This window comes from Martes martes, assembly GCF_963455335.1.
Source record: "Martes martes genome assembly, chromosome: 18".
Taxonomy (NCBI): Eukaryota; Metazoa; Chordata; class Mammalia; order Carnivora; family Mustelidae; genus Martes; species Martes martes.
The window spans coordinates 14436139-14453785 of record NC_137906.1 but is presented as its reverse complement, the minus strand read 5'-3'; the positions used below and the strand labels follow the sequence as shown (position 1 = coordinate 14453785).

General features: G+C 62.4%; 1 protein-coding gene across 4 annotated transcripts in view; it reads left to right on the top strand.

The window, feature by feature from the left end:
* Window positions 1-15403, top strand: part of ELFN1 (extracellular leucine rich repeat and fibronectin type III domain containing 1) — a 69019-nt gene extending 53616 nt beyond the window's left edge. For all 4 annotated transcript variants that reach the window (XM_080830479.1, XM_080830482.1, XM_080830481.1 and 1 more), the window contains exon 3: window positions 11711-15403. In XM_080830479.1, coding sequence (XP_080686605.1) covers window positions 11978-14452 — 2475 coding nt within the window. In that variant the 5' untranslated portion in view covers window positions 11711-11977 and the 3' untranslated portion in view covers window positions 14453-15403. The remainder of the gene's footprint in view (window positions 1-11710) is intronic.
* The last annotated feature ends 2244 nt before the right edge of the window (window positions 15404-17647 follow it).

The window sequence follows — 17647 nt, the reverse complement described above, 5'->3', positions numbered from 1 at the left end:
CTGGCAGCGCTGGTGGCCATTGTGGTCAGGAGCACTGGATTCAAGGGATGCAGAGACAGACATCCCGTGCAGGGGTAGGTCAGGGTCCTAGTGTGGCTGGCGGACAGTGAGATCGTACCATCTTTCAGGGGTGTCCTTCCTGCCAAGCCCCTCACTTCTGCAGGTTTTCTCCTCAGAGTGGACATTCTGAGAGGGTCCAGGCCTTCCTTCAATTTGTGTTTCCTGTGCCCCTGATGCCCGATGTGACATCCATCCGTCTGCACGTGGGTGACAAGGAACACAGACCAGGAGCCCCTGCAGGGTCCTCTCGGCAGGTGGTGTCACAGTCCTGACCTCCCCCAGGCCGGTGTCAGCTTTCCCAGCACATTTCCCTGCCGTGTACCTGCCTGCCTGGAGCCAACCCCGAATCATGAAAATCTGGAACAACGAACACAGGGTGACAGTCACTGGACGGAGTGGTCCGTGGTGTTTGCCCACCTGGCTTCGGGAACACGTTCGCCATGGAGGGGCCCCGAGCTCAGAGACCCCGGAGTCTCACTGGAGCGGGCAGCTGCTGTCTGCAGGAAGTCACCTCGGCGAGAGAGGGTGAGAACGGCCCCAAACCCCAGACTGCGAACACCGTATAGAAATGAGACCTCACCCAGATCTCGCCCCTGGGGATGGGATCGGAAATCCTCGGTGAGATACACACAGATCCCGTTTCCCGGAATGTTAGGTCATCCGCCGTGATTAGGTAGGAATTATCAGAAGAATTCAGAGATGGCTTAATAGCGGAGAAACCTGTTAATATAATACATAACAACCTCAACACGTTGGCCGCGGGACCCTGTTGAGAAATGACAAGAAGCGTCTGACAAAATCTAGCGCTGGTTTCCGATCTTAAAGGAACTGCTAAAAATGGAACCGGGGATGGTTTCTCATCCCGGTAAAGAAACTGCATCCCAGCTTCACAGCCAGGACCATGCTAAATGATGAGATTTTTCAAATTCCTGGGAGTTCAAAAACTTTTATTTAAAAAAAAAAAAAAAACCCACCACCAACAGAGCCCTTTATCATGGTCCAGAAATCCTGGACATAGCAATAAGACATGAAACAGAATTAAATGCATTGTCTCTGGGAAAGAATTGTAATCATTTGTCGGCAGCCTGATCGGAGGCCTGAGGAAACCAAGAAGCCACTGAAGTGGTCACTGGAGAACTTGGTGAAAGTAGCGGGCTGGATATTAAACAGACATACACAAGTCAGTAATTCTCATCCGTACCCACGACAGCTGGTCGGAAAACATAATGAGATCAGCGGTCCCCGCTCACAGTGGCAACAACGCAAACACCCCGAGGGATTCCCAGAAATGCAGTTATGAGAAAAATTGGAGATCGTTGTGTGGAACTCTGCGGAGTCTTCCTGGGAGACCAGAGAGAAAGCGGGCGTCACGGGACAGGCCGTGCCGAAATATTATGATCCCGAAGGTTCTTCCAAAGTTAATTTGTAGGCTCTGTGGGGGTCCCACTCGTATCTTGGCTGCATGTTTTGAAGAGCTGTGCCCAATCACCTGGGAGAGGGACGCTGAGCCAAGGTTCTGGAAATGGAGAAGTGTGAAAGGGTGTCTATCATTCTCTGTGGGCAAGCTCATTACAGAGTTTATGTCCCAGGGACATAAACAGGGCCATTTAGGTGTCACGAGAGGGGCGAGGGGCCACCGATATAATGACGCAGTCCCCAGCAGAGGTGTCCATACCAATGCAACTGTGAGCCACCTGGCAGGGTGTGTGACTGGGGTGGGGGGGGGTCCACGCATAGTGCCACCGAACAGCAGGTGCGTGGAGACCATCTGGGGAGAATCACGACATGGAGCTACCTTCCCTTACAGGTGACAACGGACTGAGTACCTCCACAGGCTCAGTCCCTGTCCACTCCCTACCCTGTGCCTGGGAGGGACACGGAAGAGCCAGCCATCCATGCCCGCAGCCCCCAGTCTGGCTGACAGGGCGGGGCACACGGGGGCACAGCCGGACCACTTCGTGCTTACAAGGGGAGACCCTAGCCTCTCTCGGGAGTCCAAGCAGAGACCACAATGGTGGCAGGGGGATGTGTCCCAGGCTGGGAAACAGCAGCTTAGAGAAAATGCAAGAGAAGCAGGTTGACCATCGCCTGACAGGGCAAGGTGGGGGCAGAGAGAGGTAGGCAGGCAGGGACATGGGCTCTCTTGAGGGCACTGGGGAGCCATGCAGGGTTACAGGGGGAGGGCAGGCTCGACCTGACTCACCCTGTGGGGCGTCACAGATCAGCCGAGGGAACAGATGATTCACTATATGGTGTTGGACTTTTCGTTGCCTGTTGGTGAAATTCCTTCTAGGTGGGACCATAGAGATGTGAGCAGACGGAGGTGATATCTGCTCTTAGGATGGCTCAGGGCTCCCCGGGCCACCAGGCAGCAGACCCCGTGCATGTGTGTGTGTGTGTGTCTGTGTGTGTGTTTGGATTCGGTGACAAATTAAGAACGAGAGTCTGGGCCCAGGCCTGCCCATGGTGCTGGATTCTCCTCGAGAAGCCTCTTTCCTGGGACATGAGCCTGAGGTCCCCGGGGCACAGGGGCTGCAGGGAAAGGGGGTCTTGTTCTCAGAGCTCCCAGGGAGCCTGGGAAGGATCCTTGCCTCTGGGAGCTGCAGCAGCCTCCTGACAGGTGTCCACGAGGGGCTCACGAGGGAGGGGGTGGCTTCTGGAGGGAGAGGGCCTGTGGGGGCTGGTGGTCCCAGCTGTGGCCGCGGGGGCGCTGGGCAGGCTGTTTGGTTGGAAGCCCTGTGTTGATCTGGTCACATGGGGAGAGAGCCCCATTTCCAACGCGGAGACCCCCTGCTTGCCGAGGGACCATACTGGCTGTTCTTCCCCAATCTTGGACTCTCCCCAGGACCCCTCACCAGAGTGATGATGCCATCCCAGCATGGCCGGTGACCCCGACACATAGCCGGGGGCCCGGTTAGCCCAGGGACAGCGTGTGTCTCGGCTCCATCCCTGGCCCGGGTGGTGTCATTGATGCTGCCTTAAACAGGACTTTGCTTCGGACCTGGTTTCCCTCCTTCATGTGATGTTTGAGGAGCTGACCAATGTCTTACAACCTCTGCTTGAAAACCATGCCCCAGATCTTGAGTGCAACTCATAGTGGCCGGAAACAGTGCTTAGAGAAAATCACGGCAGGGGGACTCGAGACAGGACCTGACGGGTGAGCGGGGTAGGCAGCAGTCCCCGCGTCTGGGTGCGTGGCCCCGGCTGGTAGAGCGTGGGCATGGGGGGCAGTGTCCCCTGAGGCCCTCCTCAGTGTTCTGCGTTGCTCTCCGCCGGAGCTAGGAACAGGGACGGAATCCCCGTGCCCAGAAAGGGCTCCCAGAGCTCAGGGTTTCTAGGGGTTTAGGTTCGACTGGGAAGAGCAGAACCAGCGCATCTCCAAGTGCGGTCTCAGGCTGGCCATCCCTCAAAACAACTGGAGAGATTCAGGTCAGACTAAAGATAGAACTTCCTGGCTGCCAGGGTTAGGAGGGTGTGATGGGGAAGAGTGCCAGGTGTCCCTTGGACACCCAGACCCTTGCCTGGAGTCTGCAACATGCTTCCCGACGGTGGGGGGTTGGGGGCGGTGTTCCTGGAGAGGGTCACGTGTCGCCATCCGGCCTCCCTGGAGGCCAGCCAGCCACCCTCTCCCGGTCCCTGCCAGTGCCTGAGCAGGAAACCATCGCAAAGTGATTTCTCCCTCCAACAGTGCCGTACATCATGTTTTTTTAATTTAAAAAGATGCCCAGTGGAAGCATAACAGACCATTAAATATTTGGATCCCTAATTAACTCAGAGCAGCCGGGAGCTGCGGGGCCTGGCAGGACAGGGCCGGGGCGAGCCCGACGTCGTGGGGGCCGGATTCCAGCCCCCAGCCCTGCCTGGGGCCCTTCCTGCTGTGTCTGCCGCTCCAGGAACCCCGGCCCAGCCCCGCCCTGGGCCACAGCTTGGGTTCCAGCTGCAGGGTTTCCCCTGGAAACTCCGGGGTAGGGCTGGAATTACCAAGCAAAGTGGTGGACTCTGATGCCATGTTCCCTTGCCCTTGCTTGGGGGGAAAGCCTGGGCTTGCTGGCTTTCCCTCCTCTCCGTCTTCCTGGGGGTGCTCCCACATAGGAGACACTCGCTGCACGTGGGGTCCTAGAGGAAACCAGAGGCCACTGCTGTCTGCATGCTCACTGCCCATCCCGGACTCTGGCCAGGCAGGCTGAGGCTCAGGGCTCCCGGGGACGCCCAAGGTCACTGGGTGGGTGAGGTGTGTCCTCCGTGTTCTCCCTGGGCCCCATCCCGTCACCTTTCCTGGCTCCCTCTGCATGCACCCTTGTGGGGTGGTGGGCAAGGGACAAGGGATGGTCTCTCCACCGTGGGCCTCCCAGAGGACGAGGGCAAGGCCAGCTGAGGTCGGGGGCTTGCCAGGCCGACCCCGTGGCCAAGTCCTGAGGCTGGAGCCCGGCTGAGTCAGCACTGCGGGACGGCCAGCTACAGGAGCCCGGGCCAGCCTCCGTGGGTGAATACGGAGCAGAAGCGGGGAGGGCAGGCTCAGGGTGGGTGATGAGGCTGGGGACAGTGCTCGCCCAGCCCCAGGGCTGGGGGCAACGGGCTGGGTAGCTCCTGAAGTCAAAAAACCCCCAAGGCCTGTCCTGCTGGCCTGCTCAGTCCACCCACACGGCCTGGAACAGTGCATTCCCTCCCCTGCCCACCTGAGGCCAAGGGGCTGCCCTAGGAGGAAATGAATATTTATAGAGCGCGTGTACATGCTGGAAGGTACGGAGGGTAAGGTCGTGTTACCCTCGCCGTGAGGCTGTGAGGGATAAGCCCCGGCGATCTCCATCTGCCAGAGGAGGAAACAGGCCCAAAGAAGGCCAGTGACTTGCCCAAGGTCACACAGCCAGAGTGTGGAGGAGCCAACATTCGTGGCCTGGCCTGGGGGCCCAGAACCCCAGCGGGTGGGTGTGGCCCCCCCTTCCACCAGCCCACCCCCGGGCTCTGCTGGCCGGAGGCCCTGGCATCTGCCCCACAATGGCACTTCCCTGCTGTGCCCGTCGCGGCCCCAGGGCCTCTGCGGCAGAGCCCGGCTGCAGCGGCAGACAAACGTTAGCAGTAAACATGATCTATCGGCCAAACATTGGAGTGGTAAAAAGTTATCGATCTCTAACTTCCCGCCCATCTCCCCGCCTCCCTGTGTGCCTGGCGCTCGGCCGGTTTCCCTCTGGATGCAAGAGTCGGGCCTTGTGCAGAATCCCCGGGCCAGCGCTGGCCCCCAGTCTGGGCTCCGAGTTGGAGCAGAGCAATGGTATTTTTAGGCAGGTGATTATGCAAATATGGCCGTGACAAGTTTAAAAGCCTGGAACCACCATATTTCTTTATTTCATTAGCGGCAATATGTCGGCAGGGTTGACGTGAGGGAACAGAGGTGGGACCAGCCTCCTGAGCCTCCTGAGCACCGTCGTCCCCCCAGTTGGGGGGGGCAGTGTGTGCGAGCGCCACGTGAGGGGTCAGGAGCCACCATGTGGGACTTGGGGCACCTCCACTCGGAGGCACCTAGCCCAGCCCTTTCTTTAATGTTACAGGTGGGGAAACTGAGGCTGGGAGCAGCCCAGGCTGGGGCAGGTCCCTGTCCTCCCCCACTGTCGCCAATTTTCCCCACAACCCCAGGATTGAGAGGGAGGAGGGGTCCCTCCCCCAGCCCAGTGCCACCATTGTGCCTCAGGCCCTCGGGAGCAGGGAGTCTGGGCTCCTCTCCTTCTACCACACCCTTCCACGCTGGTTCCGGGACCCCTGCCCCATTCCTGGGCACCCTGCACACCCCACACGGGGGCTGTGCTCTGATCGCACGTGCCTTCTGCCTCCTCCTTCTCACCTGGGATGCCCGGTAACCCCTCCTCTTTGCCTAACAAACTCCTACTCACCTACTAGGACCCTTCACATGGCATCTCCTAGTGGAAGCCTTCCCTGATTGCCTACAATTTTCCAGCACCTTCCTGGCACTGAGCAGGCCTCCCTTTCTTTCCCTGCTGTTCCCCCAGTGCCCCATCAGTGCCTCGGGGACCTGTTCCTAAACATCCGCTGCCTGGCGCATGTCCCTGCTGTGGACGAGGATGTGAACGCCAGGGCCCTCCTGGCAGGGGCTGGACCGGACGTGGGTGTGTGTGTACGCGTGACCATCCCATGCTCACATCTAAGTATTTTCTGCAGTCAGCCTGGGGCCCCACTGCGAGTGGCAGGAAGAATCGTCCCTCCCCCCCAGCTCCAACCCCCTGCCCCGGCGCTGTCCAGATGTGATGCTTCTTTAGGAAAGTCCAACTTCTTTCTGAGGGTCCTCTCCATGCTCGTGCTCTCCCCCTCCCCTTCAAATGGCCAGCTGCTGCATCACCCTCCAGGACAGGCCCCTGTCCTCAGCCGGCCAGCTCCCCTCCCGGTTAAATACACCTGCTGGGGGGCTTACGCCACCCATGGCTCCCAGACAGGGCTCTGCACCAGGCATCCACCGCGGAGTCCCCCAGAGCGCCCCTCTAACAGCCGAGCACATTTATAGGGAATCCGCCCTCCCCCTCTGCGTTCTTGGGGTTCCATCCAAGCCCCCAGCTCTGCACACCCAGGGGCTGGGGAACGCTGGTCACCCCTGCCATCTGCATTCCACCCCCCCAACAGGCCCGTCCCTGGGTGGCCCCGTGAGCACCTCCCCCCGCTGCAGTCCTGGGTGGGGCCAGACACCCCCTGGGCAGCCAGGGGCTCCGTCTGCCCCCTTTCCTGGGCACCGGGGGACCCTCCACAGGGACCTGTGGGGTCAGTGGCTGAGCAGCTCAGGTGGCCTGAGTCCTGCCTGACTAGCTGAGGCTCCCTAGCCGGTCCTTTCTCCTGGGCCACAGAGGGCACTGTGGCTGTCCCCTGTCCCTGCGGAGGGCAGTGATGAGGCTTAATGAGGTGATGGCTCTGGGGCTTGTCCCGATGGTCATGGTGATGACGGCTGGGAGGGGAGCCCCTTTTCAGGGCGTACTGTCTCTCTTGTCCCTCCCCACTGGTGTCTGATGACCTCAGGACAGTCCACTTCAGTGACCACTGTCAGATCCCCCCCAGGCACATGTGAACATGCATGTGCAGACAGGCGTGGGGCCGCGGATACAGGTTGGCATACAGGTCCGTGTACACATGTGCAGACACACAGAAGGCTGGCTGTCGTGTGTATGTGATCGCCAACTGTGCAGGGCACCACCTGGGGCCGGGGGGCTTCTGGTCTCTGCTGGGACACGAGGGGGCCCCAGGCTCCATGCCCACTGACTGAGGGCAGAAGGGAGGTGAGCAGGGACTGGCCCCGAGGCGGTTCTGGTCAGGGCCAGAACTCATGCCCCGTCCCTCTGAGACGTGCCAGGCTATACCTGGCCTGTCTGTCCTTCTGAGGTGTGGGGTCTCTGTCACAGGGCCTTGCAGGCACCAGTGTGAGGCGTCCGTGAAGGGAGGGGGCAGGTGTCCAGTAAGATTCCTGGGGCTGAGGGGACGTGCTCAGGGGTCTCTGTCCATCGGGGGAGGTGCGCACGGAGAAACTGCTGGGGGCAGTGGGGTGTTTTTTGCAAAGTGAGGACATGAGACAGACATGCGTTTCTCATCCCGCTGGATGTGTCTGAACCCGCAGGTCAGAGGCGGCTCGGGGTGATGTGGCCCACAGTGACGTGGGGTGGTCTGGATCCCTGCAGAGCAGGGTGGGGGGCATCTCCCTCCCACGGGCCCTGGGGAAGGCGGCATGTTTGGCTCCCATTTCACAGATGAGAAAACAGAGCTGACAGCCGGTGCCTTACCCCATACAACTCCTCCTGCATGTCAGCTGACGCTCTGGGCGGGGGGGGGGGGGCGTCCCAGCCGGTGGGACGTGGGGTCTGGGCACTGGGGCTTGTGACCCTGGGGGGCGGGGAGGGAACCAGCAGTGACTCCAAGTAAATAAGCAAGTACCGGGCAGGGGCTCAGAAGGGGTGCTATTCCGATGGGGGAGCTGTCGGCTCTAGGATCCGAAGCTCTTGCTTTGCGGGGAGGGACCAGGCCCTGAAGCCAGAAGGACGGGGGTGGTGCACACGGGGTGGGGGGGGAGGCGGCGGATGGATGGGGCCCCAGCAGGCGAGGCCTGGTAGGTCCCGGTGGAGCCTGGGTTTTCCTCTGCTCCCTCCTGGAAGAACGGATGTCATCCCGGGTTGTGGGCGGGGATGGCGGAGTGGCAGGATCCCATGACCGTGCTCCAAGGTCCCACCGGTTCCCGTGGCTGCGGTGGGGAGGGTGGATTGTGGGCAGCAGGAGACGAGGTGGGAGCCCAGCCAGAGGGGGCGGTGGCTTGGACCAGCGTGGCCTTGGCGGCAGGGGCCAGGAGACGACCCCAGAGACCCAGGGAGGTGGGGGGGGATGCTTTTGCTTCTGGGCTGCATGTGGGGAGAGAGGGGAGAGCGTGCTCGAGGATGGTGCACTGGTGTGGGGTTTGAGGAATGGGGGGGGGGAGGTGGGGCACGAGCTCACAGGGGGAGCTGTCCGTGAGCCTGAGGGGTGCTGAGACCCCCTCGGGGAAGTAAGCGGAGGAGGCGACCGCTGAGGCTGGAGCCTGGCCTCGGGGGCTGTGGAGGGGACCGGACGGGAGGGGCGGCTGCTCCGAGACCTGGAGCAGAAGGCGCTCCAGGAAGGGGCTGCTGTGGGGCTGGGGGACATGGAAACAGTATGCCCCCAGGGCCGGCAAGACGGGTCGCTGGTGTTCTGGTCAAGGTGCTTCTGTGGAATGTTGTAGAACTACGCTGGCCAGGACTACAGTACAGGTCGAGCGACCAGCGGCCGCATGGGGCACCATGAGCTGGCAGAGATGGTGCAGAGGGAGAGGTGCTGGCAGAGGGACCCCGGCAGAGGGACCCCCGGCCTGCAGGGGTGCGGGCGGCAGGGGCAGGTGGGGGCTGCTGTGACAAAGGCCTGTGGCTCCCACACATATGGGTACGTCTGTTTCACGAGTGACCAGCCAGGCATGGAGGACGTGTGTGTGTGTGTGTGTGTGTGTGTGTGTGTGTGTGTGTGAGAGAGAGAGAGAGAGAGAGAGAGAGAGGCGGGGGCGGGGCTGGTGCTGGGGCCCATTACCGATGATGGGCGGTGAGCGAGTGAGTCCAGGAGGAGGGGGCACGGCAGGCCACCTGAGCAGAGCCCTCCTAGCCGATCTGGCCATTTCCCTGGGCATCTGTTTCCGCTTGGGAAGCCCAATCCCTGCAGCCGAGGGGCCTCCTGGAGGGACGAGGTGCCTGCAGGTGCGGGTGCCCAGCCCTAACGGGAGGAGGACAGGGCCACTCGCGCTGGGACCTCAGACAGGTCTCCATGTCCCATCTGCACAGTGAGCTGTGGAAGGAGAATCCTGGCGTCCCTCTCAGGCCAGGTCTTGGGGGCTATAAGAGGGGCAGAGCGGACCAGCCAGGAGGGTCACACCCAGACTCCTAGCATGTCCCTCCCCCTGAGGCCGCCCATCCCCACGCAGCCCAGGCTCTGGGGGCAGGCATGGCACACGAAAGTGAGAGCAGGACACTGCCAGGCCAGAGGGAGCGCCCGAGGTGGGGACGTGCCCTGTCCTCAGGGCAGGGGGGCCAGCTCTGTCTCCCTCGTCACACGGCTGGCCTGGTGGAGGCAGCTCCGGGGGAGGGGGCGGTTCACAGGGGAAATAAGACGGGTCCCCAGAACCACATGCCCGTCCCAAGATGCTACGTTCCTGGATGTGCACCCTGGGGAGGGTGGGGCTGGGTGGGCCTCACACCCACCACGTGGGCAGGCTTCCTTGGAGCCTAGTGTTCTCCCAAAGGCACCCCTGTCTGCGTGCACGGGTGCTAACATGGGTCCCAAGACGCGTGTTTGTACAGCCTCACCCTCACACATGCAGACCCCAGCTCCCACGTGTGGGAGCCTGCCTGCGGGGTGAACCCCCCTCCCCCCACCACCTCCCTCGCCGCACACAGACCCATGTGTGCATGCTGCTCCCCAGAGCTGCCAAGGGGCCCAGCGGCCCTGGCAGGGGGTTGGGGGGAGCAGTGAGAGGCCGGTAGCCTGGGGGCCATCCCTCCTCCACTGGCGTCTGCCTGTGATAAGGCTTCTTCAGGCCCCTGTAATCCTCCTTAACTTGACTTTGGGTTATTTTGAGCAAGAGATTAAAGGTGATTACAATCAGCATTGCTGAGACGCCGCACTTCCTAGACAGGCTCTACGCACCTGCTTTCGCCAGTGGGAGCCGGCCTGACCCCGCTGCCCCCATCTGCCTTACCCACACCGTGGGGCCCCTGGTGGAGGGGCAGGGGCAAGTACTGGAGATGCCCTCCGTCCTCCCCAGGGACACTATGTGGGGACCCCAGTGTCCCCCCGGACAGGCTCCCTCCCTGTCCCACCGGCCAGGGGAGGCCCCGTGCTTTGCAGGAAGTCAGACAGCCACAGGCTGGCCGGGAGGACCTCGCCCCAGGTCCCACCCCGTCCCATCTGGCCCCCATCTGCCAGTCACTCTCCTCCCCAGGAGCCAGATCAAAACAGTGCTCTATGAAGTTTCCGAAGGGGAAGAAAATCCATTTCACATCATTATATTTTGTTCCCTAATTTAAGCTGCCTCAGTGCAGACTAGTTGCAAACGTCAATATCCGTGAAATACACTCAGCTGGCCGCCCGCCAGGCCACAGAGCGGTGACAGAGGCCGGCTATAAATCCAGATGTTAACGAGGAAAGGCACGCCTGCTCGTCTGTCCCGCAGGAGACCTGCGGTGGGGGGCAGAGGGCGGGTCCCGCAGACCAGAGGTCCTCCTGTGGCCGGGGCGGGCGTTGGCGGGAGCTGCTGTGTCCAGCCCCAACTCCCTGTGCGTGGGCTCCCCAGCCTGACCCAGGAAGAATGGTCCCATCCTGGGGCTGCGCAGGGGCCGGCGGCTGTCCACTCGCGCTGTGTCTCAGGAGCCGGCTGGCAGAGCTGGGAGGGGTCGGGCCTTTCCTAGGCCCCGGGCAGGGGTGTGGGTGCTTCTTGGCAGTCATTCCTCCCTTCCCAGCCTTTCTGCCGGGATCCACCCACAAGGGGGTGGTGGCAGCCTCTGTTCCCCTGAGACCATCCAACAGTCTAATTTGGGGAACCTTAGGGTCAGAGGAGTGTGATGTGCCCCGACCCAGTGCGGGAGGGCTCAGGCCCCGAACCTGGCCGTCCCTGGGGCTGGCTGCCTCTCTGGGCCTCCCTGCAGGGGAGCCGGAGGCGCCCTGAGGCTCTGGAGGGATTTGTGTGCTGGGGCTGAGGACCCTTGGGCCAGGGCTCCAAGCACCCTCAGCAGCCGGCTATGAGGCTGGCCGGGCCCTCCAGGGAGAGGACGTCCCTGATTCCCAACTGTCCCTCGAGTGGCCCTGCCTGCCCCAGACCCGTAGTCCTTGAGTCTCTGGGGCCTGGCCCAGCAGGTGGGGTTTTGTTGCCTCTGGGAGGAAATGGGGCTGGGGGCCGGGGAGGGCTTGGGATGGGGGCTTCCCTTCACTCCCCTCTCTCGAGGCACAACCTGACCTCACCCTTCTGGTACCCAACATTGTCCCGCAGGACCACAGGCTCCCCCAACATGCCTTCTAGTTTGACCAGGCAGCCCGACGGGGCCTTGCTCCTCCGCGGTGGGGCCTGCCGGAACCCCAGCCCCTCCTGACGGCTCTCCCCTCTTCTGTCTTGCCACAGGACCGTGGAGCTGGAGGTGCAGGGCGGAGCTGTCCAGACGCCCGGGCCGATGGGGAAGGCGACCACGGCCTCGGCAGGACATAGGCACATGACCGGGGGCCTGCGGCACTGAGGGTGGCAGCCGGCTCCCAGCGCCCACGCAACGCCAGCATGCGGCCTGGGACAGGACACCCCTGAGCGCGAGCGCCGGCCCCTTTGGTTCCTCCGGGGTCTCCCGGCCGGTCCCCCTGGGCAGGCAGCGCGGGCTGTCCCACGGAGGCCGTCCCCATGGCCGGGTGCCTTTGGGGCGCGCTATGGGCGTGCGTGGCGGCCGCCATCCTGCTGCACGCGGGCGGCCTGGCCCGCGGAGACTGCTGGCTGATCGAGGGCGACAAGGGCTTCGTGTGGCTGGCCATCTGCAGCCAGAACCAGCCACCCTATGAGGCCATCCCGCAACAGATTAACAGCACCATCGTGGACTTGCGGCTGAACGAGAACCGGATCCGCAGTGTGCACTACGCCTCGCTGAGCCGCTTCGGCAACCTCACGTACCTCAACCTCACCAAGAACGAGATCGGCTACATCGAGGACGGCGCCTTCTCGGGCCAGTTCAACCTGCAGGTGCTGCAGCTGGGCTACAACCGGCTGCGGAACCTGACGGAGGGCGTGCTGCGCGGGCTGGCCAAGCTCGAGTACCTGTACCTGCAGGCCAACCTCATTGAGGTGGTCACGCCCGGCGCCTTCTGGGAGTGCCCCAACGTCGTCAACGTCGACCTGTCCATGAACCGTATCCAGCGGCTGCACGGCACCACCTTCGCCGGCTTGGCCCGCCTGTCCGTGTGTGAGCTCTACAGCAACCCCTTCTACTGCTCCTGCGAGCTCCTGGGCTTCCTGCGCTGGCTGGCTGCCTTCGCCAACGCCACACATGCCCACGACCGCGTGCAGTGTGAGTCGCCGCCGCTCTACGCCGGCTACTTCCTGCTGGGCCAGGGCCGCCACGGCCAGCGCAGCATCCTCACCAAGCTGCAGTCCGTGTGCACCGATGGCGCCTATGTGGCCGAGCCGCCCCCTGTACCAGGACGCCTGCCCCCGGGCCGTGCGCCCCCACCGCCCCCACCCCCGCCACCCCCAGAGCCCAGTGAGGCCCCCTGCGCCGATGAGGACTGCTTCTCTGGCGACGGCACCACGCCGCTGGTGGCGCTGCCCACGCTGGCCCCGCAGGCCGAGGCGCGGCCCCTCCTCAAGGTCAAGCAGCTGACGCAGAACTCGGCCACCATCACGGTGCAGCTGCCCAGCCCGTTCACGCGCATGTACACGCTGGAGCATTTCAACAACAGCCGCTCGTCCACCGTGTCCCGGCTGACCAAGCCGCAGGAGGAGATCCGCCTGACCAACCTGTACACGCTCACCAACTACACCTACTGCGTGGTGTCCACCAGCTCAGGCCTGCACCACAACCACACCTGCCTCACCATTGGCCTGCCCAAGCCGCCCGGGCCGCCCGGCCCCGTGCCCAGCCCATCCACGGCCACGCACTACATCATGACCATCCTGGGCTGCCTGTTCGGCATGGTGCTGGTGCTGGGCGCCGTCTACTACTGCCTGCGCCGGCGGAGGCGCCAGGAGGAAAAGCACAAGAAGGCGGCCGCGGCCGGCAGCCTCAAGAAGACCATCATCGAGCTCAAGTATGGGCCCGAGCTAGAGGCCCCTGGCCTGGCCCCACTGTCCCAGGGCCCGCTGCTGGGCCCCGAGGCCACGACCCGCATCCCGTACCTGGCGGCCGGCGAGATGGAGCCGTACAAGCTGGCAGAGAGCGGCGAGACGCCCAAGGCCAGCAAGGGCAGCTACATGGAGGTGCGCACGGGTGAGCCCGCGGAGCGCAGGGACTGCGAGCTGGGCCGGCCCGGCCCCGACAGCCAGAGCTCGGTGGCCGAGATCTCCACCATCGCCAAGGAGGTGGACAAGGTCAACCAGATCATCAACAACTGCATCGACGCGCTCAAGTCTGAGGCCACCTCCTTCCAGGGCGGCAAGGCCGGGGCCGGGGCCGTGTCTGCGGCCGAGCCGCAGCTGGTGCTGCTGTCGGAGCCGCTGGCCGGCAAGCACGGCTTCCTGGCGCCCGTCTACAAGGACGCCTTTGGCCACGGCCTGCAGCGGCACCACAGCGTGGAGGCGGCCACCGGCCCGCCACGTGCCAGCTCCTCGTCCAGTGGCTCCGCACGCAGCCCACGAGCCTTCCGTGCCGAGGCCGCCGGTGCCCACAAGGCCGCAGCTGCCGAGGCCAAGTACATTGAGAAGAGCTCCCCTGCCACCGACGCCATCCTCACTGTGACGCCCGCGGCCGCCGTGCTGCGGGCCGAGGCCGAGAAAGGCCGCCACTATGGCGAGCACCGGCACTCGTACCCCGGCTCCCACCCGGCCGAGCCCCCCGCGCCCCCCGCACCCCCGCCCCATGAGAGCCTGGGCGGCCGCAAGGCATCCATCCTGGAGCCACTGACCCGGCCGCGGCCCCGCGAGCTGGCCTACTCGCCACTGTCCCCGCAGTACCACAACCTGAGCTACTCCTCCAGCCCCGAGTATGCCTGCAGGGCCTCCCAGAGCATCTGGGAGCGTCTCAGACTGAGCCGCCGGCGCCACAAGGACCACGAGGAGTTCATGGCGGCCGGCCACGCCCTGCGCAAGAAGGTTCAGTTCGCCAAAGACGAGGACCTGCACGACATCCTGGACTACTGGAAGGGTGTGTCGGCCCAGCACAAGTCCTGAGCCCACGGCCCGCGCCCGCCCTGCACCTTCCCCGGGACTCGTGACGCCCACGGGACCAAAAAGGACACAAGACCCACTGCAGCTATCGTAACCCAGAGACTCCCATGCAACGCGCCACACACGTACACACGTATAGACACACACAGAGACACGTGCACACAGACATGCTCACAGGGAGACACGTGCATGCGTGCACACAGACATGCTCACACAGGTGCACACATGCAGACACGCCCACACACAGAGACACACGTGCACACAGATGCGTGCACATACACACGCACACAGACACGCATGCAGCCAGTGTGGAAGCCTGGGGCCCACAGAGAGTGCAGGGAGGGGGCGCTGCCGGTCCCAACAGAGAATGAGCCGTGGCTTCCACACACCCACACACACACACACACACACGCACACACACAAGGGACTTGAGAAAACTGTGTCTGGGGATGGGGGTGGGGGAGGGGACTTTTTTCATTCTCTTTCCTCTTGGATTCTTCTCTGCCTTCTTGGTCTTACTCTGTCTTTATTTTCTTCCTTTTTTAAACAAAAATAATAAAAGTAAAGTTCTCTTAAAGACATAAAACGCTAGACACAGAGTGGCCACCTGGCTCCTCCCACGACTGCCTCGCCCAGGTTTGCTGTGGATCCCTGTGGATCCTCTCCCCGGTCCATTTCTTTGCTGCCAACTCCAGAGGCCACCAAAGAGGGACAGAGCAAGCGAGGCAGCCGGGTGGCCTCCAGGACCTGCCCGGAGCCCTGCGGGGCACGAGGGGCACTGGGGAGGGCTGTGCCTGGGGTGTGGCTGGAAGGGGCGCAGGCTGGGCGTATGTGCCCTGTCCTCGTCCCCACTGTACGCTGTCGTCCTCCCGTTGTACAGAAAAATATTTCTATATTTGCAATGTTTGCTGTAAAACGAGAAAGAGACTATGTCTACTAAAAAAAAAAAAAATCTGCAAAGGGAAAAACCCAAATGCTTGTACTGGGTTTTTACTCTGGGGATTTAGGGAATGATTTGGGTTTGTTTTATGTGCTGTTTAGTGGGGGTTTTATTGATTTTGGCCTTGGGCTGGGGCTCTGGGGTTACAAGCAGGGTCATCACTAAGCCCTCCTCCCAGGAGAATAGGTGATCCGTGAAGACCAAGAGCGGGGGGCACACGAGAGCCCACGCTAGGTTGGAGAGGGGGCAGAGGCAGTGTGGACAGAGCAGAAAGGAGCTAGGGCCACGTGTCTGTGATGCGTGGGCATGAGTGGGTGGCCAGAGGTGATGGGTGGCTGACGCGGCTTTGCTGGTGAGTGGGGGTGAGCTGGAGAGGACTGGCAGGTGAGTCAGAGTCGGGGGTGGGCCAGCCTAAGCCCCGTGGCCAGACCCATGGACAGCTCGCTGCACGGGCACCTCGCCCTCCCCGGTGTGGCCCCAGATCTGGAGTTAGTAAGCAGTTGGGAATGTATGAACCATTCCAGACTGTCCAAACTCCAAAGCAAAGCCCCCGTCCATGGCCAGTGCCAGTGGTCTTTGCTACAGAGGCCAGAGTCTCCCTCATGCCTGGCCCCAGTCCTGGGTCCAGCAGAGCCACCTTCCCGCAGGGAGTGGGTGGCCAGGGCCCTGCAGGGACTCCCTCCCTTCCTCTGCTGGCCCTGAGTCTGGCCTACCAGCCTCACCCCATCTCCCCAGCGCTGCTGGCCTGGCCACCCCAGGCCCTCCCTGTTCCTTCCTAAGGCCTCACCCTCTCTGCCAAGGGCAAACCCAGACTCAACTGAGGAAGACCCGATTGGGCATTGGTGGGAGAAGGTGCTGGATCCCAGAGGCAGCAGGGACCCTGGGAGACATTGGGGCAGGGAGCAGAGGGGTGCAAGTGGGTTTTCAGAATCTGGCAAGTCAGTAGGAAAGGACTCAGGGCTGGAAACAGCTCTAAGATCAGCAGCCTCTGCTTGTATACCTCCAGGGACAGGGAGCTCACCCCTCTGTCAGCTCCTTCCAGCTTTAGGTCCCTCCTTGGGACTGAGGGGAAACCAGTGGCTTCCCACAGGGCCCAGCTCCCACCCCAGCCTCGGCCCTAGTGGCCACACAGCACTGTGGACAGGCCCAGTCTGCCCCCTACCTGCTCCTGACCTCTACATCAGCATACCCCGTTGAGGGCCTGTGTATGAGGCTTGTGTGGAGCATATGATCCTGACTGGTCCCCATGATTGGAGCCCCTCCAGAACGGGTCATCTCCAAGGACTAGGTATGCCTCCTGCTCCCTGCTTGCCCTGACAGGCCCAGGCTTCCCCAGCCCCAGGCAGCTTCTCAGTCTCTGCCATAGGGTCCTGGGAGGACAGTGCAGGGAGCCTGGTGATGGGTGAGGGGGCGCAGGGCACCAGGGGCAGGAATGGAGTGGGGGAGACCCAGAGAGAGGACTGCCTGGCCCAAGGTCACAGAGTGACGTGGGACAGTCCTGGCCAGGGGACAGAAGTGGGGCCAGGCCTCTCAGCCAGCTGCTCGCTGTCACCGAGGAGATAAAATTGGCTATTTATAGGGGTTTGGAGTACAACCGGCACAGAAGAGAGGTGCGCGCCCTGGGCAGGCACGGCGGCTGGCCAGATAGGCCAGGTGTGTAAGAGGGACACGTCACCACCAGGAGCACTACCACGGGGCAGGGGCCTTGGGGGAGGGACACACAGAAAGGGGGAGGCAGGCGTGGTGTCCGGAGCAGCCAAGAAGTCTGTTCCAGAAACACAGACCCTACCGGGAACAGCCAGGGCCCTACAGAGGCAGTTGGATGCCCAACGCCAGGCCCATTCCGAGACACAGATGTGTATGTCACCATGCCCTTATTTGAAAGAGGTAGTGACATCAACAAGAGGCGACAGCATGGGATGGGAGAGACAAACATTTATTAAGCACCTAATGTGTACAGAGCTCCGTGCCGGGCACTGTTGGGCCCTGCCCCCACCCTTGAGGAGTTCACTGCCATCAGGGCACCTGAGGCAGAGGCAGGTGACCCAGCTCAGGGTGGCACGAGACCTAGGAGGCCAATGAAAGTGGGGAACCCCCACATAGGAAGAACCTGGAAGGCTTCCTGGAAGGGGTGGTGTTTGGTCTGGATAAGGGAATCGTAGTGAGGAGGGGGTTGGAGGCTACAACATCAGGAGAGGTGGGTGTCCTGAGCTCTGAGTGCAGGCTAAAGACCTATAAGGTACACCCTGCCTTTGTCT